The sequence below is a fragment of the Mesoplodon mirus genome (assembly GCF_964341445.2).
Source record: "Mesoplodon mirus genome assembly, chromosome: 10".
In the NCBI taxonomy this organism is placed as follows: domain Eukaryota; kingdom Metazoa; phylum Chordata; class Mammalia; order Artiodactyla; family Ziphiidae; genus Mesoplodon; species Mesoplodon mirus.
Window position 1 is genome coordinate 52,613,189 of NC_138986.1, and position 21,703 is coordinate 52,634,891.

The 21,703-nt window shown below is 38.7% G+C and overlaps 2 protein-coding genes across 6 annotated transcripts in view; one reads left to right on the plus strand and one right to left on the minus strand.

Annotated features, from left to right (window-relative positions):
• ATG5 (autophagy related 5) overlaps positions 1-21,703 on the plus strand; it is a 122,509-nt gene that overhangs the window by 37,751 nt on the left and 63,055 nt on the right. For all 5 annotated transcript variants that reach the window (XM_082634005.1, XM_082634004.1, XM_082634006.1 and 2 more), the window contains one exon: positions 3,488-3,650. In XM_082634005.1, coding sequence (XP_082490131.1) covers positions 3,488-3,650 — 163 coding nt within the window. The remainder of the gene's footprint in view (positions 1-3,487; positions 3,651-21,703) is intronic.
• On the minus strand, positions 18,913-19,558 carry LOC309810897 (small ribosomal subunit protein eS25-like; the record flags this gene model as incomplete). The annotated part of the gene is made up of 2 exons (XM_082633217.1): positions 18,913-19,401; positions 19,469-19,558. The coding sequence occupies 2 exons, from the start codon at positions 19,556-19,558 to the stop codon at positions 18,973-18,975; spliced, it is 519 nt and encodes a 172-aa protein (XP_082489343.1). The 3' UTR covers positions 18,913-18,972.

The following is a 21,703-nucleotide window of genomic DNA, read 5'->3' on the forward strand; positions in this document are numbered from 1 at the left end:
CTGCCTTTATTTGCAAGAATTTGGACTGAAAAGATACGCACTTAAACACAACTGCTCATGTATATGAGAAGAGATTTAGAAATGTAATGTAACAAATCAAGATTCTGCTTGTAATTTTATTGTGAAGCTTTCAAAAAAAAGATTTCCCACCCCAGCCCAAGCTAATCATGGAAAGAAGAGCATTTCATGAGTAGAAGCTGTGGGGGCTTTGGTTGAGACATCTGACACTGTATTCATTGCCACAATTAATTCAACTGCTGTGGCTGCCTAAGCAGTTATCTCCGTTTTTCTGTTACTGCTCTCATGCTTCCCCTGAGTTCATTTCATTAAAGAGTTCATCTGGAGATAGGGCATTCTCTGTTGAAGGGTAGGTGTACAAACATGCACTCTCTTAACAGACCCCCTCTTTTGCTATAAAGACTAGGCATTTGGAATTGTCAGCTATCAATTATAGGTGTCAGCATTGGTTAAGTTTAGAAACCTGCAAAGCAGTGGAAGTCTGGGAAAAGCAAAACCTCAGTAACTTCTCTGGTTACAAGAGCCATTGAAGGAATTAGCAGCCTATGCTGATGCAACACTAAAAAACGGCGGGATTTTTTTCCTCCTGATTTTTCAAACCAGTGGTTTGAGAGATCCTAACTCCTTTTTTTCATAATCAGCTTGTATACAATTTTAAGAAATTCTAACGGTATTTAAGCTTAAATAGGTCATAAATTAAAGTACATGAAGACAATATGAAGACAATATTTTCTTTGGAATATGAACTTTTATATTTTCTGCCACTCATTCATAACCAAAGTGGATAATTAGCAGGGTAGTGAACTGTACAACAAGGGTCCCCAGCCTGTTAGGAACCGGGCCGCACAGCAGGAGGTGAGTGGCGGGCAAGCAAGCGAAGCTTCATTACCCCCTGAACCCACCCCGCCCCGCCCCCCCCACCTACCCAAATCCCTTCCCGGAAAAACCGGTCCCTGGGGACTACTGTACAATAACTGAAAAAGCCCGTCTAGACTTCCCTGGCGGTCCAGTGGCTAAGACTCCGCCCTTCCACTGCAGGGGATTCAGGTTCTATCCCTGTTTGGTTGGGGAGCAAAGATCCTACATGCTGCACGGCCTAAAAAAGTAAAAAATAAAGAAAGCATTGGTCTGAAAAAGCCCTTCTAATTTTATAGATCAAGTATAACAAAATTGGGGCCTCCCTGGTGGCGCAGTGGTTGAGAGTCCGCCTGCCGATGCAGGGGATACGGGTTCGTGCCCCGGTCTGGGAGGATCCCACGTGCCGCGGAGCGGCTGGGCCCGTGAGCCATGGCCGCTGGGCCTGCGCGTCCGGAGCCTGTGCTCCGCAACGGGAGAGGCCACAACAGTGAGAGGCCCGCGTACTGCAAAAAGAAAAAAAAAAAAAAAAAAAAAAGTATAACAAAATTGAAGTTTTCTTAAATCATAATACTAATTATTATCATATTGCTAATCCATTTGACTGTAATAGAATTGATATGATGTACACTTAATTGTTTGTCCTGGTCAGGAATCCAGGGCAAATCCCTTCAGTCTAGCTAATTCAAAGCAAATACAGCTGATTGTAAAGTTGCTTAAGGCAGGGACACTCTCTCTGCTGTCCATATCCTCTCTCATCTTTTAGTTTTATCTGTCCCTCATATTCTCCTTTTGCCTTTTCATTCATAAGACATTTTATATTTTCTCCTATTCTTTGCCTTTGTGTGCCTGTGTTGGAAAGCATCCATCTTAATTCTTTATGGACTTCTAGTTCAAGAGCACCATGAAACTGGAATCCATTTGTACCTAGAGAGACAATTTGATTGTTTCAGCTGTTTACTTCTGCTCTAGGCAACTGTGACCAGCGGGTAGTTATATAGTGGCTTACCATTTACTCAGCAGAAACTGTGAGGCTGGATTCTATGAAAACAGAAGGACGTGTGACTGATTATTTGCGTTTAAAAAATATGCTTTAGGAGATAGCCATAGGTAGTCAAGTGCCTTTTCCTTTGGTAGGAGGGCATCTATGGTAAATTTCCTAATCATTCAGGAGCTTTCCATGACTTGGATAATTGAATGTTGTCTATTAATAACATGAGTAGGCTATAACTCATGCTATTTTCTACCATTATTATTTGACTCCATTTTTATTAAAGGACTTACAGAACAATGTCTTTTTTTGGTAAGATAATGTTCGAATATAATCATTAAGTACATATTTAGGTCTTAGGGAGGAAGTGGTATTGCATGGTGGTTTAAGAGCTGGGACTGTTGAGTCACACTAATTCTAACTCCACCACTAGCAAGCTGTGCAATCCTATCCACTCCCAGAGCTTTATTTATATATGTTTTATCTGTAAAATAGCAATAACAATAGTGTGTACCTCAAGAGTTGTTAGGAAAATTAAGTGATTTAATCCATATTAAAGTCTTAGTACAATGTTTGTCACATACTAAGTGTTCAATTAGAGTTAGCTATTATTGTTAATATCTTTCTTTTGTTTGGTGAAAAGTACATGTCATCTCATTTACATAACTGCTTATTTGTCCAACGATCATTGCCTCAACTGCCTAAAAGATTCAGTGAAGGTAAAGAATGTAAATTTAGCTATTTGACCTTACATTTTAACAGCTTTGTTAAGCTCTGATTGACCTAAAGGAAACTATGCATGTTAAAAGTGTACACTTTGGGGCCTCCCTGGTGGCGCAGTGGTTGAGAGTCCGCCTGCCGATGCAGGGGATACGGGTTCGTGCCCCGGTCTGGGAGGATCCCATATGCCGCGGAGCGGCTGGGCCCGTGAGCCATGGCCGCTGGGCCTGCGCATCCGGAGCCTGTGCTCCGCAACGGGAGAGGCCACAACAGTGAGAGGCCCGCGTACAGCAAAAAAAAAAAAAAAAAAAAAAAAGTGTACACTTTGATAAGTTTATACTGCAGTTTATGTATTTGTTTACCTGTTGACACTTAGGTTGCTTCCTGTGTTGTTACTGCTACAAATAAAGCTGCTGTGAACATTCATGTACAAGTCTTTGTGTAGACATATGCTTTTATTCCTCTTAAGTAAATACCTAGTTGTAGAATGACGGGATCAGATGGTAGGTGTCTGTTTGCTTTTTTAGAAGAAACTACCAAACTGTTTTCCACAGTGTTTGTACCATTTTACATTTCCATCCACATTCTTGCCAATACTAGGTATGGTCAGTCAAAAAGCTATTTTTAAAATTCTTGCTCTTTCATATCTTTTTTCATGTTTTATAAATGCATACCATATCACACAAGGATTACTTGGAAAAAGTGAAGAATATGCCAGACAGCTAAAGATTTTTAAGTTAATTTAAAAAAGTATTTGGAGTTATACTAAAATCTCTTTATTGCAAAGGTAAGAGGTGGTTTGCTTAAAATATTGGAAAATTGCAGGAGATAACAGTTCTTTGAAGAGCTAATTTTGTAATGTGTGTACCTGTTTTATATGTGTATTTCTTCTTCCTTTGATAGAGTTTTCCAGAAAAGGACCTTCTGCACTGTCCATCTAAGGATGTAATTGAAGCTCATTTTATGTCTTGTGTGAAAGAAGCGGATGCTTTAAAGCACAAAAGTCAAGTAATCAATGAAATGCAGAAAAAAGATCACAAGCAGCTCTGGATGGGTTTACAAAATGGTAAATATAACAATGTTTAATTTCATAATACCACATTTTGAAGTATGAAGTAACTATAATCCTGTGAGTAATTGGTACATCTTAGGGTTGGTGGTACAAGTTTAAATTCCAGCCTCTGTGCACAGAATTTCACAAAGAAGCTACCTTTGGTCATACCTTTCTTACATTGTACCCTTCTAGCATCCCTCTCTTCCTGGATTCCCTAGCATTAGACAGATTGCTTTGCCCATAATATAAGACAGTATAAACTTCCTGTGTTTAGCTTCTGGAAAAAGTGCCCTTAGTCCTAGTCACGATCCTTCTGGAATTGCAACTGAATACCCTGTGTATGTACCGAAATACCTCCGCCTGGGTAGGGCACAATCTCTTAAGTCTCTGCTTTCTCAGAACAGGAAGCCTTGCTTTTTGCTCAGATTCTCTCTCTCCTGGCTGAGATTTAGAAAATACACTCAAGGAAAAAGCTGAGGGGAATCTGCAATTTACTGATGTATTCTCCTTCTCTTAGCCATCATAGTTCCTTAATCTTGCCTGCATTGATTGCCCTCCAGTGCCTACACACAGTTCTGTATGTAGGCAGTTCTCACTTTGCATGGGTCAAATATGCATGAATTTCAGTTAACATGCTTTAGTTAAATAATGCCAGTTCCCCAACAATGTGGCTCAAATTTCATTGGTCATGGTGTATTAACTGTGAATAATCACATAAAGTACAGTTACGTAAGAGTTAGCTCTTCGGTTCAGTCATTATGTAACAACAGATACACGTCATGATCAGTGACCAGTCACTTTCTTTGAGTGTCTGTCAGTGAATCGTCGTTATGCCGCTGTTATTTAATTCACTCACAGACAGCAAAGCATGCAGTTGTGTTGCCTCCTTGTGTCCATTGATAAGCCCACATAACATTTTGTAAAACTGGATAATTGAAAGAGGGAATTAGCCAAGAAAGATGAAAATGTAGCAAAGAAACAAAAAGTGATAATGCTGGAAGTGAAATTTGAATAGAAGGTAGTGGAATTATAGAAGACATAGCTAACTGTGGGGCTGTTGACACTACCACCATTTGAGAGACTTTAGATATGCCGCCCCAGGAGCTTAGTGAAGGCAAACTCTTCCACACAAATGAGGGAAGTGGTTGTGATGAAAAGGATGAAGTTATCCCAGAGGGAGTGATACTGGCAAAGATATCACATTAAAGGAACAGGGATATCTCATGGTGTTGAAAGTGCAAGTAACATGCTTGAAGTTGATCCAGACTTAGAAAGGAGTATGATAATTTGCCAAGGTTTAGGAAAGATGCTTGCTTGTAAGAAAGCAGGCACTATTCAAACTGTGCTTAAGATTTTTACAAATAAAGCACTTTAATTCTCCATGTTTCTCATGCTTTAATTAGTGTACTGTTAAACACAGTACTAAATAAATATTAGTTTTATTTACTTTTTTCATTTTCCTGTACATTATAACCATCAGAGTTTTTAATATTTTGACAATTTTCTAAAAGATCACAAAACAATCATAAATTTTCCCATTAACTCTTAAGATCACTTTGCATGGTTTTATGTTGCATGGTCATTTTTCCAGTCCTGCACTACTGTGCAAAGCAAGGACTGTCTGTATTTTGTCCATCTTCGATAGTTGTTTTTGGACAAGGAGTTGGTACAATATAAGCTGCTCTTTCATGGCAACAACTAGAATAAGAGAAGACCCCTCTTTTCCCCTTAAAAAAATTTTTTTTAAATGTGATACAGTTTTATCTTTTGGACTGTATCATTACCATTTCACAGAGTTGTCTGTAGTTATTTAGTATTTATTAAACTTTCATTATGCAAAATACAGGGCATTATCTGTGACTTCATTAGTACAAAAGGTACGTATTTTATGACAGTGTGTCCTGTAAATTAAATTTTCACATTTCTTTTTAAGTTTCTTAGATTTGACCCAAGTTACATGGAGTTGCTCCTTAGTTTCATATTTGTACCTCTGATATTTCTCAATTAGATTGTAAGGTTTGCAAAAGGAAGGCACCAGGCCTTTCACTTCATTTCTATTACTGAGTACACCTATTCTTATTAAGTGATCAAAAGAGTTTACAACCGCTTAAGAAGGTGTACTTTTTCCTTTTCCTGGCTGGCTATTTGTAGATGAAGTGACATTTTAGGAGGCTTGTGAATAAGAGGATTGCTTAAATGGAAGAAGACAGGAATGTTCTAAAGAGAGAAGAGATCTGAGAGTAATTTGTCTTCAGAATTTAAGTAAATAATTTAGATGAACTTTTAAGTAGATGTTCTTGAAATCTATTGTGAGCATGGTGAGTCAGCTATAGAGAGCCCAGGGATTCAGCAGAGGATTCTAAAATGATTGAACTGTTTCAGTTGGGGCATTAGAGGATTAGTTATGGAGGGTGGTGGGTAAGAGTTGTGGAAATAACCAAGATGTGGTTTTTAGTCTCAGCTCTTCTGGTAGCTCCTTAGGGCAAGTCACTCAATCCCTTTTAGCTTCAGTTTCTTTATCTGTAAAATAAGAGAATATCTGCTATGTTTTCCTATAAATGTTTTTAGAAGCTTTAACGAAACACTAATACAGTTTATGTGAAAGTGTTTGAAAGGAAGTAAAGCTGTCTTGATAAAGAGAATTATTGAGAAGTCACTTTGAGACTCTAGAACAGGAGTTGGCAAAAAGTGTGGTCATGAGCCAGCCACCTGTTTTTGTAAATAAAGATTTATTAGAACCCTGCCACAACAATTCATTTCTGTAACATCTGTGGCTACTTTCATGCTACAACAGCTGAGTTAAATAGTTGTGATCAAAAAAACAAACAACCCAGGGCTTCCCTGGTGGCGCAGTGGTTGAGAGTCCGCCTGCTGATGCAGGGGACACGGGTTCGTGCCCCGGTCTGGGAAGATCCCGCATGCCGCGGAGCGGCTGGGCCCGTGAGCCATGGCCACTGAGCCTGTGCGTCAGGAGCCTGTGCTCCGCAACGGGAGAGGCCACAACAGTGAGAGGCCTGCGTACCGCAAAAACAAACAAAAAAACAACCCAATCCAAAAATGGGCAGAAGACCTAAATAGACATTTCTCCAAAGAAGACATACAGATGGCCAACAAACACATGAAAGGGTGCTCAACATCACTAATCATCAGAGAAATGCAAATCAAAACTACAATGAGTTATCACCTCACACCAGTCAGAATGGCCATCATCAAAATGTCTACAAACAATAAATGCTGGAGAGAGAGTGGAGAAAAGGGAACCCTCTTGCACTGTTGGTGGGAATGTAAATTGATACAGCCACTATGGAGAACAGTATGGAGGTTCCTTAAAAAACTAAAAATAGAACTACCATATGACCCAGCAATCCCACTACTGGGCATATACCCTGAGAAAACCATAATTCAAAAAGAGTCATGTACCACAGTGTTCATTGCAGCACCATTTACAATAGACAGGACATGGAAGCAACCTAAGTGTCCATCAACAGATGAATGGATAAAGAAGATGTGGCACATATATACAATGGAATATTAACTCAGCCATAAAAAGAAATGAAACTGAGTTATTTGTAGTGAGGTGGATGGACCTAGAGTCTGTCATACAGAGTGAAGTAAGTCAGAAAGAGAAAAACAAATACCATATGCTAACACATATATATGGAATCTAAAAAAAAAAAAAAAAAAAAAGGTTCTAACGAACCTAGAGGCAGAACAGGAATAAAGACACAGAGGTAGAGAATGAACTTGAGGACACGGGGAGGGGGAAGGGTAAGCTGGGATGAAATGAGAGAGTGGCATGGACATATATACACTACCAAATGTGAAACAGACAGGTAGTGGGAAGCAGGTGCATAACACAGGGAGATCAGCTCGGTGCTTTGTGACCACCTAGAGGGGTGGGATAGGGAGGGTGGGAGGGAGACGCAAAAGGGAGGGGATATGGGGATATATGTATATGTATGGCTGACTCACTTTTGTTATACAGCAGCAGCTAACACAACAATGTAAAGCAATTATACTCCAATAAAGATGTTAAAAAAAAAAAAGTCAAAAAAAAGTAGTTGTGAAAGAGACCATGTGGCCCACAGCTTAAAATATTTACTCTCTAACCCTTTTAGAAAACATTTGCCAGCCTATAGAAGGTTGATTAAACCAACAGCTTGTATTTATCATTGATCTAAAGCATGACTCACAGCGTCACACATTCAGAACTTGGTATAACTTAACATATCAGACTTAGTCTAATAACTGCCTTCATTGCTATTTTTTGTATATAAAAAATATATTTTTTTCTAAAATTCCTTTTTTCCTATTTTTGTCTTAGCTTATATTCTTGCTTGGATATATGACTATTTTAAAGTTATTTTTATTAATTTAACTTTTATTAAGTTACTTTTCAAATTGAGTTTCATTAAATCCAACTTAAAATGGTATGTGGTTAAAATATATTTTGTTCCTTCTTTTAGCTATAAATTATTTTTGTAGCTCTTATGTTTGGTTTTATTGGTACTGCTAATGATTAAGTTTACACACTCAAAATCCTACATGTGGTATCCTGTGGAGACCTTGATAGTTTATTTTCTACTTTTTTAAATTGAAATATACATTTAGAAAATCTTTGGTTGGGTAGAGGTTGTTTGTAGAAAATATATTTTGGGGTAAAATGTTGAATGTTACCTACATTAAGGTAAATTGGTGAAAGGTGGGTATAGTAGTTCATTCTGTTCCTTCTGCCTAGAATAACCTTTCCCTCCCTTTTTGTCTATTTAATTCTTACTTAATGTTTTAATGCTCATCTGTCTTGTCACCCTCTAAGTGAAAACTTCCCTGTTTCAATTTTTTTTTTAGCCAACAAACTATTTATTGAACGTCTAATATGTGCTTGACACTATGCTAGGAGCTAGTGATCATCCAGCAGTGATAGAACAAACATGAATCCTGTTTTTGTGAAGCTACAGCCAAGTGGAGGCAGATCTATTTATATTTTCATGCTCTCACGGCTCCTTGTCCATTCATATGCATTCTTGCTCTCATAATTCACTCTCTGGTATAGTTATGGTTTATGTATTCTGCTAGAATATAAATTTCTCTTGGCTAGAGTGTATCATGCATTTTCTGTATCCCCAGCACCTAGTATATTCTTAGGCATAGAATGGACAAAATAAATATTGACTGAGTGACTCCTTTATTTTAATCCTATCTAGTACAACAAGGAAATACTGTTAACAGCTTTTTATAACTAGGTTAATACTAGTATAAAATTGAGGAAGTACCTTTAAAATTTTTAATTATGGAAGTGGATTTTATGTTTAAGAGTTTTTCCATACAAAAGAAAGTCTTACAGATCTGTTAGGGCAAAGACATTTCACCTGTTGGTTAGTGTAATTGTAAACTGGTCAGAATTGAGACAAAGCAGATGGTAAATTTATTTCATTCAGAACTGCACCTGTACAGCATAGCAACTAAACGATTTAAACAATTTTTGAATACTTTCAAATGCTAATTTTAATTTTTCAGATCTCTGTGAAAAAGAAATAAGAAAAGCTTTTGAAACCAAGAAAGCTCATTTAAGACATACTGTGCCTTTCAGTGTTTTTTATGGGTTTTCATTTTAGATATAAGAGTATTTAACCTCCCTGTGAAACAAAGGTAATGACCACAAAAAAAGAGAAGAAAGTAGCATTTTTATTATTTATGAGGCACTTGTCACTATATTTGCACGCTATTTTCTATTAAATGTCAGGAGGTTTTTCTTATAAGCTAGAGATTTGAGGAAATCTCTAAAAAATATTTTTAACATAATATATGACTTAGTTTTCAGCTTTGGTTTTCTGAGTATACTAAAAAAGAAAAGATGGCATCAAATAAATTCCATAGACCTTCAAATAAATGCAAGTTTTCACCGTTAAATATTGAAAATTTCCATTGTTTATAAAGTATGGTTAATCCTTTTGAGCTAAGTAATTTTTTAGAGAAATCCGTTATTTGGTAGTGTACCATTTTAACTTAAAACTGGTTTTTAAGAGGAAATAGTGGTTAGCTTAAGATGAATTTTATGATAAGTCATAGCATTTTGAAAATACTTTTGTTTGGTGGGTGATGCAAAAGAAACACAATGCTTCTAACTGGCTTATATGACAGAGACAGTTGGGTTGTGATTGCACTGCTTTGTTTTTATCAGTTGCAATATAGTAGGATAAGTAATGGACTGAGAATCTCTTGGTCCGAGAAGGAGCATTGATCTTTCTTTGCTTATCTCCTATTGGTTGTGTGGCCATGGCAGATCACTCTTCTGAGATGGAGTTTCCTTACAAATGTCAAGGTGATGATACCTCACAAGACTCAGATTCAAAGACTGTCCAGTGGTAATCACTTACACCTGAATTCTGGTGATTAGATATTCTTGATTCCAGAGGATTTCCTGGAAGAATAATTATTGTTTATTTCTCTCTCTCTCTCTGTCTCTCTCTCCCTCCCTCCCTCCCTCCCTCCCTCCCTCCCTCTCTCTCTCTCTCCCTCCCTCCCTCGCTCCCTCCCTCCCCATCTTTCTCTCTCTACCTCTCCCTCTTTCCCTCTCTTCCTCCCTGGTCCTTTCAAGCAAGACTTAGGTAAAAGGCAATAGATAACTTTCTAAAAATAAATGTGGTGTCATAGAAAGACTACTAAAACAGAAAGACAAGAGATTTTTGGACTTAACTCTGTATCTTGAAGCTTCCATTTCTGTGCTGTTATCACGGTGTCAGTACTGTTCTAATGTGTAGGTGGTGTGGAAGGAGATTCTTAAGTAGAACTGTCAATAGGAAGCATAAGTATTCTTCTTGAACCTTTTGTCTCAGTGAAAGGTCACTATTTGGTAAGCTTCCTTTCTTTAGAAAAACTCAGATGTTTATCAGTCATGAGAACACCGGGATCACATTGTATAAATAAGAGCAAAGAAAATACTGTAATGAGCATCCACATACCTATCACCCATCTCAGCAGTTATCAGTATATGGTCAGTCTTTTTCATCTGCTCTCACCCCTCCCCCACTTTGAGTTTATAGAAATTTTCATTCTTTAATCTAGCGCTATGAATATTACTCACAAATTTATATTCTTCACAGACTTTATACTCTGTTATTTAATCAAGTCTTGGAAAGAACAATCATTATACGAGAGTTATGCCCAGATCCTGATAGTATGGATTAGCCAATTATAAGAATCTACCACATGCCAGGCACTGTGCTAGGCATAGGGGGCGCTGGGGTGAGTATGACAGCCATGGTTCCTTCCCTCAGAGTTCACATTCTGGTGGGGGAGGCAGACATTAAACAGATAGTCTTTAAATAATTATTACATTTGTATCTTGAGCTATAGAGGAAGGGATAGAGAGCAGTGTGGTTGTGATGAAAGTGTTCCAGGCACAGGGAATGATGTGGGTTAGGCTGAGAAGGAGAAAAGAGCTTAATAAATTCTAGGGGCTCTAAGAAGGCTATTCTTTTTTTTTTTTTTTTTTTCAAAATCAATATTTTATTTAAGGGGTACTTCTACTTCCTTTAAGCAAATCTTTAAAGCCATGTTACTTGGACTTCCCCCTTCAAGCCTCCTGTGGTTCTTCTTTGTTTAATCAGTGGTTCTCCAAGGCCTCAACTTTCTTTATAAGGCTCCAGAAGGCTATTCTGACTAGAGCACGGTGATCAAGATTGAGAGTGGCAAGTAGATAACACTGCACATTGGATAGAGGACCCTATCTATTCAGGGTCTGGTAGGACATTTTAGTGATATTGAACTTAATCTCCAGGAGTGAGGTGAGGTAGATAGGGGACTGCTGAAAGATTATAAGCAGGGATATAAAGGAATCAGATGTTCTTTTTTAAGTTATCTCTGACTACTGTATGGTTAATGAATTAGAAGGGAACAAATATGGAATTAAAAGGCCAAGTACGAGTCCATTCCAGTGGTTAGGTAGCAGATGAATTTTTCTGACTACAGGGCAGTCTTGAAGGTAGAGAGAAGTGGACAGTTTTGAGAAATATTTGAGATGTAGACTTGCTAGGACTTAGTATTTGGTTGAATATGGTGGGTAATAGAATGAAAACTGTCATAGTTGGTTCCCAGACATTTTAGAAACTGTTGAGTGTGCCTAACTACACTCATCCAGCTTATAGACACACCCAGAAGGTGATCTTTATCGTTACATTAAGATAAATCATTTTTTTGGTATCCAGTACCTTAATACTGTCATAAAAAGAAACATGGTCACTTTGATGCTATAAGTATTTTTAAATTTATGCTGATTTCTACTAATTATTGTTTTACTTTCTGAATGCTCAAAAACATTCTAAAACTCTGCTAAAGATTGACGTCAGGCTTACCAGTTGATAAAATCCATTCATATTTTTAGGTTGAAACATTTGCCTGTCTGCTGACCTCAGGCACCTCTCTCGTTTTCCATTGTTTCATAAGATTATTGGCATTGGTTTTGTAATCCTATCTTTAGGTTCTTTTAGTGTCCTCTGAAGTAATTTTCCTTTGTCTGAAGACTTGCATTAATTTAAAGCAGAGTACCTACTGTTATGTCTGAATCTTTTGAAGCATCATTTTTATTTTAGCTAAGTTTTCACACTTTCTTCTTTGAAAATCATTCTCTTGTTGAAGAAAATGGAAACTGAACAGAAGTTGGATAGTTTAGCTTTCTCTCTGTCACCTCTTAATATGATAACCATCTTTCCCAATAATGTTCTCCATGCGTTCGTTCTTTCTTTGCCAAACATGGTTTATAAAGCTCGTTTTGTTTTTCCTCCCTTTTTTTTTTTTTAAATAAACCTCATCTTGTGCTTGGTGTTGACCTTCCTGCCACTCTTCTTACATACTTACATACTCCTTTTATTAGTCAGGATTCTCCAGAGAAATAGAATGAATACACACACGCACATACACACACACACACACACACACACACAGAGATTTATTATGAGGAACTGGTTCATGTGATTTTGGAGTCTTACAAGTCCCACAATCTGCCCCCTGCAAGCTGAAGACTCAGGAAAGTCAGAGGTGTAATTCACTCTGAGTTTCAAGGCCTGAGAACCAAGGATGCTGCTGGTATAAATCCCAGTTCAATGGTAGGAAAAGATGAGATGTCTCAGCTCAAGCAATGGGGCAGGAAAAAGTGGGGCAGATTCCTGTTTCCTCTGCCTTTCCTTTTGTTCTCTTCAGGTTCTCAACTGATTGGACGATGTCCACTCACATTGGGGTGGGCAGTCTACTGAAATGACACATATTTATATGCTAATCTCATCCCAAAACACCCTCACAGGCACACCCAGAAATAATGTTTAATCTGGGCACCTGTGGCCAGTCAAGTTGATGCATAAAATTAACCATCACATGCCTGCTTTAACTTGGTTCATCTTTTATGAGTGTCATTTTAATGTTAATTCATTGAACAGTTAATTATTGAATCCATACTGGAGATAAAGTAGTAAAAAAAAAAAAAAAAAAAAAAAGACTGAATTTCCTGCCCTTATGCAGCTTAAATTATCATGGGGGAGACAGACAATAAGTATATATAAAAGTAAAATACATTATGCGCCTTATGATGACGAGGAGTGCTGTGGGAGAAAAAGCAGGGAAAGATGAGAAAGGACTGTTTTGGGAGAGGGCGTTGCTGTTTTTAATCAGGTGGTCTCAGAAGGCCTCACTGATTGGATGACATTAAATGAAGACCTAAAGCAGGACCATACATTTATCTGGGGTTCATAATACCTTCCTAGGCAGAGGGAATGTCAGGGGCAAAGCCCCTCAGGTGGGGAAAAATGCTAGGTACTTTTGAAGACTTAATCCTATTAGTAGCTTTTACCAAAAGTGAGAGAGAACTAAGTTGTTTTTCCCTAGGATACCGTTTTCCTCTAGTGTGCTTGTCATATTTCCCCTCTACCTGTGAGAACAATCTATAGTATAGTCTCATCATTTAAAAAAAAAATTCTTTGTAGCAGAAATGTCACTTTTCTATTATCTGTTTCTTTCCATAAGTTTCATGTGACAGAAAGCATCCTTTTGGCAGTGATCTTACCCTATTTTGAAAGCAATAAACAGTGCTGAGAATAGAGATCATTAGGGATTGGGCCTGTTTTTATTAAGGTAGTTATAAAAGACCTGTTTGAGAAGATGATATTTAAGCTGAAATCTTAGGGATGAAAGGGAACTAGTCACATTAGGGAATGGCATGTTTTAAGAACATGAGGCAAAAAGTTTGGTATATTTTAAAAAATAGAAAGAAGGCCAGTGTGTCTTGGCCAGTGACCAAGAAGGAAGAGTGACATGCAATGAGGTTAGAGAAATGGGAAAGATCTAGGTGATATAGGGCCTTTCAAGTCAAGGAAAAGAAATTTTTTTTAATTTATTTATTTCATTTATTTTTATTTTTGGCTGTGTTGGGTCTTCATTGCTGCACGCGGGCTTTCTCCAGCTGTGGCAAGTGGGGACCACTCCTCGTTGTGGTGCGCAGGCTCCTCATCGCAGCAGCCTCTCCCATTGCGGAGCACGGGCTCTAGGCGCGTGGGCTTCAATAGATGTGGCATGCAGGCTCAGTAGTTGTGGCTTGTGGGCTCTAGAGCATAGGCTTAGCAGTTGTGGCACACAGGCTTAGTTGCTCAGTGGCATGTGGGATCTTCCTGGACCAGGGCTCAAACCCGTGTCCCCTGCATTGGCAGGCGGACTCAACCACTTCACCACCAGGGAAGCCCAAGGAAAGAATTGTGATATTAAGTGCATTGCAAAGCCATTGGAGGATTTTTAAGCAGGAGAGTGATGAGATGCAGAATATGTTGGAAGAACATTGTAGCTGCTGAATAGAGGGTGGGATAGAGGGAGCCAAGAGTGGAAGTGGAGAGTCTGTAGTAGTAGGTCCAGGTATAAGATGATGGTGGCCTTTAGGGTGATGATGGTAGAGATGGAGAAAGGTCAGTAAATCTGGGGTTTATTTTGGAGGTAGCATTGACAGAATCTATTATTAGATGGGGTGTTAGGTTGTTACTAAACCGAACTTGAGTCTGCTCACCCACACACAGTAAAGCCAATCTACTGACACTGGGTTGTGGTGAAGGAAAGTACATTGTTTACTGCAGGGCACCAAGCAAGGAGAATGGGCAGTTCATGCTCAAAAGACCCAAACTCACCGACGGCTTTCAGGGAAGGGGTTTTAAAGGCAGTGTGAGGGAGGGGCTGCAGGGTGTGTGATCAGCTGTTGCACAATTCTCTGATTGGTTGGCATCAAGGTGAAGTTCCAAGCATCATCAACCTTCTGGTTTCAACCAGACTAGGATCTGTGTTCTTGTGGTCAGCAGTTTCCAACTGGTGGGGGCCTGCTTCCTTTAAAAACAACTCAGGAATGTGTGTCAGGCCTTTATCTGTATCTTTCAGGGACCTGGGAGTTGGGTGACTGTGCTGTGTGGTGGATTTATAGTCTAAATTGTTACCAGTTTCCCAGCCCAACAGCTATTCTTTATTTCTACATCTTCACATTTCCTAATCATTAACTCTTGAGTCAGCCTTTTGAGACACAATGGAGGCCTGGGAGACTAAAGCAAAAGCCTTTTACTTCAAAGGACAGGGACACAGGGGCTTGTGTACGGTTTCAAGTTTAGGTTGAAAGAAAGGAAAGAATCATTCCTGAGTTCTGACTTGGGCAGCTAGATGGATAGTAGTGCTTTATACCATGATATGAAATAACTAGACAAAAAATAGGTTTGGGATGGGGAACAAAGCCAAATTGAGAAGGTCAGCCTTGAAGGCAAAAGTTTGAAATGTGGGCTTCCCTGGTGGTGCAGTGGTTAAGAATGCACCTGCCAGTGCAGGGGACACAGGTTCGAGCCCTGGTCCGGGAAGATCCCACATGCCGTGGAGCAGCTAAGCCTGTGCACCACAACTACTGAGCGTGCACTAGAGCCCGATAACTACTGAGCCTGCGTGCCTAGAGCCTGTGCTGCACAACAGGAGAAGCCACCACAATGAAAAAGCCCACACACCGCAACGAAGAGTAGCCCCTGCTCACCGCAACTAGAGAAAGCCCGTGTGCAGCAACGAAGTCCCAAGGCAGCCAAAAATAAATAAATTAAATAAATTAAAAAAGAAAAGTTTGAAATGTCTCTGAGACATTCACGTGCAGATGCATTGAGTTAGATGTTGATGGAATTAAGTATTGTGAGTGTGTGTCAGTAGATGAAGAAAGCTTAACAGATTTGAATCGAATGCTGCAGCTTCTAATTTCATAGTCATTTACTTTAACAATAAGTGCCCTGTTTATTATTTTATCTTAAAAGATATGACAGTTAATGTCCCAGTGAAGGCAATGAATATGGAGCAATCCCATATATTCCTAATGTTTGAGAGTTCTTTATATCCACTAACCGTGTTTTGCTTTTTTTTCTGCATACAGCTGAGATAGTCGTTTTCCTTATTGTTTTGTCTGCATTATAGTAAGATGAATAAGTTCAGTCTGAAGCTGTGTGTGTGGCTTCAGGAATCTACAACTTTGTGAGAAATTTGCTTAGAGAAAATTTGTGACCTGCTTGAGCATTCAAGTTTTACTGTTGAACAAACAAGCATTTTACTATATTATGCTACATGTTTTAAATCAATCTCTTGGTGTTCTAACTTTCTGTAATTAGAAATAATGATAAAGGTCTAAAAAGTTTATGCATTTGTGTTTTAATATAAAATCATAAAGATACTTTGCTTGGCTTCTGGAGAAAGATTGCTCTCGGGAATTACATGATTTGAATGAGTAAATAAATTTGGTGATAATTTGGATCATAGCTTGTTACAGTGCTTTGGGTATACTTGGCAGTGAACATCATGGATAATAAAACTTGGTGAAAACATTTAGACAGTTATTTCATAATGCACTACAAATTATACTAACATAAGTTTATTGAAAAGAGTCCATTAATTACAGTGAATGGTCATATGTTCCAGAGTTAATCAGTGGTAGAGAGAATACATTTTTTGTGTATGAGATTCAGTTGATAAATGTACAAATCTATGAGACTAGATTTATACCTCAGTCTAAACTCTGAACAGTACTTGAAAATATTTTTAGTGAACTCTTAGTGTTGCAGGAATACAAAGGTTTAGTTTGTAATGTCATTTTAAATAAAATTCCAAATTATCTACAGTAAGAAGACTACTTTATGAGATCTTTTATTTATCTGGTCCAGTTAAAAAAACTAAAAAAATGTATGCCTTGTAACGTACTGTCACTTTTTTGTAAGGTAAGTTTGGGAAGGTTCAAGAAGCTTTTTCTTATGAATGTTGGTACCCTATATAAAGGAAATGCAGATGAACATCTGTCAGATATTGATCCAATATCAATATCCGGATATTGATTTTCACTCTTGGACTCATGACCTATTATTATTATTTGAATTTACAGTATGATTCCTCTTTCTTCTTAAAAAAAAAACAAAACACAGTATACACACAAACACAAAACACACATATATACACAGGTATATATGCATATATAGTTTACCTTTGTTTTTATATTTTTATTTTAGTTTTTAATTTTTTAAATTTAGGTATAATTGACATGTAGCATTATATTATTTTCAGGTGTACAATATAATGATTCAATATTTGTATATATAGCAAAGTGCTCACTACCACAATAAGTCTAGTTAACGTGTCATTTTACATAGTTGTAAAAAATTTTTTTTTGTGATGAGAACTTTTAAGATCTACTCTCTTAGCAACTTTCAAATATGCCATACAGTATTATGAACTGTAGTCATCATGCTGTACCTTACCAGTTACAAAATAACTAAAAATAACTAAAATACTGGCTGCACCAGTTTACATTCCCACCAGCAGTGCACAGGGTTTTCTTTTCTCCCTGTCCTTGCCAACACTTGTTATCTCTTTTCTTTTTGACAGTAGCCATTCTGACAGGTGTGAGGTGATATCTTTTTTTTTTTTTTGGCTGTGTTGTATCTTCGTTGCTGTGCGCGGACTTGCTCTAGTTGTGGCGAGCGGGGGCTACTCTTCGTTGAGGTGCGCGGGCTTCTCATTGCGGTGGCTTCTCTTGTTGCGGAGCACGGGCTCTAGGCTCGCGGGCTTCAGTAGTTGTGGCATGCAGGCTCAGTAGTTGTGGCTCGTGGGCTCTAGAGCGCAGGCTCAGTAGTTGTGGTACACAGGCTTAGTTGCTCCGCTGGCATGTGGGATCTTCCCGGACCAGGGCTTGAATGCATGTCCCCTGCATTGGCAGGCGGATTCTTAATCACTGTGCCACCAGGGAGGCCTGTGAGGTGATATCTTATTGTGGTTTTGATTTGTGTTTTCCTTATTAATAGTGATGTTGAGCACTTTTCATCTACCTGTTAGCCATCTATATGTCTTCTTTGAAAATGTCCATTCAGATCTTCTGCCCATTTTAAAATTGGATTGTTTAGGGGTTTTTTGCTATTGAATTGTATGAGTTTTTAAATATATTTTGGATATTAACCTCTTATCAGATACATGATTTGCAAATATTTTTTCCCATTCAGTAGATTGTCTTTTCATTTTGTTGATTTCTTTCGCTGAGCAGAAGCTTTTTACTTTGATGTAGTTCCACTTGTTTATTTTTGCTTTTGTTGGTTTTGCTTTTGATGTCAGACTGAAAAAAATTGCCAAGACCTATGTTAAGGTATATGTGCATATATATTTTAACTTATTTTGTTTTTAAATGAATCTTTTGTTTTGAAACTTAATATCATAATTCTCCTCAAGAGAATGGAAAACCCCAAGTGTACTTACTTTTCGTAATTTTTTTTTTGTTTTGTCAATTAGCTCCTGATCACTTTTCTCTAGAGCAGTGTTTCTCAAAGTGTAGACAATGGGACAGAAGTATCAGTTTTAGCTAGGAACTGATTAGAAATGTATCCTAAACCAACTGAGTCAGAAACTCTGGGGCAGATCCCAGTAACTTGTGGTCCAGCACCCCTCCAGGTGATTGTGATGCACTAAAGTTTGAGAGCCATTCCTCTTGAGCAGGATTTCTCATTGTTGGCACCATTAGATGTTTTGGACTGGATAATTCTTTGATGTTGGGGTGGTGGCAGGGAGGGGCTGTCCTGTGCACTATAGGATGTTTGGCAGCATTCCTGGTCTCTGCCCACTCACTAGATGCCAGGAGCACACTACTCCCCGTTCTCAATCATCACATTAAAAAATGTCTCCAGACATTGCCAGATATCCCCTAAGCGGCAGAATCACCCCATTTGAGTACCACTGCTCTGAGAGAGGTGATGTAGAATTTTTTTTTTTGGATTTAATAAAGTTTTATTTTTCAAAATATACAGCTGGTGGGACCTGTTCATGCATCTTCACCAGCAGCTGGAGCATCTCCACCCTTGCTATTTCTGGTGTACATTACTTGAGCTCTGTGCTTTGAAACCAGTTTAATAAGTCCTTTACTAAGCAGCTCCTGCAGGGCTACCCTGGCCAGGGAGCCACGAATCTTCAGTCTCTCAGAGACGACAGCTGGAGTTGTAAGCTTATAGTTAGGAACTTCTTTACAGAGTTTGTCATACGTTGCTTTGTCAAACAAGACTAGGTTATTGAGCTTGTCCCGAACTTTGCCTTTGGACCACTTCTTCTTTTTGGCCTTGCCCCCAGATTTGTTCACTGGGCCTTTGTCTTTCTTGGCCGACTTTCCGGCATCTTTCTTCTTCTTGTCATCCTTGGGCGGCTTTTGCGCTTTGCGGCTAGTTGTGAGGCAGTCACACGTTGCTGTTTCCTGACACTAAGAACCGGGGAAAAGGGACGGAAAACAATTTTATGGATCCCGACAGCTAACTTCCCGGCATTACTGACAGCGAGACGTGCTCCAAGTGCGCAAGCGCCGCAGCTGTGCTCCGGAGTCCGTGATGTAGAATTAATGCATAAAACTGCTTCTCCATTAAAGTAGCAGTGATCATTTATTGAATCCCCAAGTTCTGTCCTGGGTACTTTACATGAATTATCACTGTCATCACAACAGCCTTGTAAGATGTGTTTGAAAGTCTAAAGCGTGGGCCAATATATTTATGAAGTTTCACATCTGTTCCACCAACTCAGCCTTTGAGAAATACTATGTTCAGTTGTTACAGTGACTCATTTAGGCTGTATTTGGAACTATATTCTTTAAACAAAAGGACTTTGACATGTAAACAAATTAAAAATTTATTTTAATCAGTTAACTCTTCTTGTATAAACATAACCATGTGAACTTCTTATTGTAAACTTAGCTATAATTGTTTCTGGATGATGAGGATTATTTTATTTTTGTTGAGGTGACTACTCAATGACAAATGAATCAATAGTATGCTGTCATTTCAGTAAGACTGTTTACATTTTTAAAAAATTCATTTATTTTATTTTTGGCTGCGTTGGGTCTTCGTTGCTGCATGCGGGGTTTCTCTAGTTGTGGAGAGCAGGGCCTACTCTTTGTTGCGGTGCGCAGGCTTCTCATTGTGGTGGCTTCTCTTGTAGAGGAGCACGGGCTCTAGGCGCACGGGCTTCAGTAGTTGCAGCACACGGGCTCAGTAGTTGTGGCTCGCGGGCTCTAGAGCGCAGGCTCAGTAGTTGTGGCACACGGGCTTAGTTGCTCCGTGGCATGTGGGATCTTCCCGGACCAGGGCTCGAACCCGAGTCCCCTGCATTGGCAGGTGGATTCTTAACCACTGCACCACCAGGGAAGTCCCTGTTTACATTTTTTGAAGTAACATGTGTCTTCCATATTTTTCCTTTTCCTTCTTTTGCTGCCTTTCCTCTCCCTCTCCAGCTTTCTGTGTGGCACTTGATCTAGTTCTGAGTATGTTGATAACACTTCTTTCCCTCTCTTACCTCTCATTTAAACTTTTACCTACTCTCTGACCAATTCTTTCATTATCTTTCTAGGGTCTGGATGACCAGATAAACATTTTAGCTCAACAGTCTAATTAATGCGGGCCAGTGTGTTACCTATTCCCAGGTACCCATTTCATGTACTTTTTAACAAAGACCTAGAAATTACTTTATTGAGAATTCTAGAATTTCCTCCCCCTCCACTCTCCCAGTCCTATCCCCGTGACATTCTATTTACTCTATCTGTGGCTGTGATAACGAGTTCTTGATGTCACAGTTCTCCATATTAATGATGTTTTTTCTGAACCAAAGAAGTAACTGCCATTCTATAGCAGGGCTAATTTGTTATTATTCATTGCATGTGTCTTTTATTGCTTTAGAAACTGTAAAAGATTCAGAAATCCTTTTATGTGAAAATTACATTTAAATATTAAACTATTCCAGTGTTTTAATTAACATTCAGAGAGTTGCACGATTTTAACCCAAATGCTGGAAAACTAGAAAAGAAGCAACCCATAAAAAATGAGTGCAAAATAAACAAATTTGTGTATCTAAGATACAGGGTGTTCAGTCAAGTCCTGATCATTATCTTCAAAGTGGCTTTCTACTTAAGAAGCATTTCTTCCCACAGGGTCCCTTTAGGATCCAGACTATCTCTGGTTCCTGGGCTTTTCTCCATCTAGCTTATTTCTATCTTTCTCTGTAGAGGAATATCAATGAACTATCCCAAATGGTATTTTTAATTGGAGTTTATTTGCATAAAAGATTTAACCAGATTCAGATTTCGCTTTATTTCACATTACCATAAACCACACTCAGAAGTACACTTCAAGATATATGCCTCTTTTTCTTTTTTTTTTTTTTTTTCCGTACGCGGGCCTCTCACTGTTGTGGCCTCTCCCGTTGCGGAGCACAGGCTCCGGACGCTCAGGCTCAGCGGCCATGGCTCACGGGCCCAGCCGCTCCGCGGCATACGGGATCCTCCCAGACCGGGGCACGAGCCCGTATCCCCTGCATCGGCAGGCGGACTCTCAACCACTGCGCCACCAGGGAGGCCCTTATGCCTCTTTTTCTTAAACTAGCTTCTTGTTTTTGTTAATAAACTCAGATTTTTTTTCCTACAAACATATTAACCTGCACTTAACTTTTCGCTTATTTTAAGGTGAAATTATTTTTATGTGGGTTTTTAAAACCCTATAAAAACATTTTTGCAAGAAAAA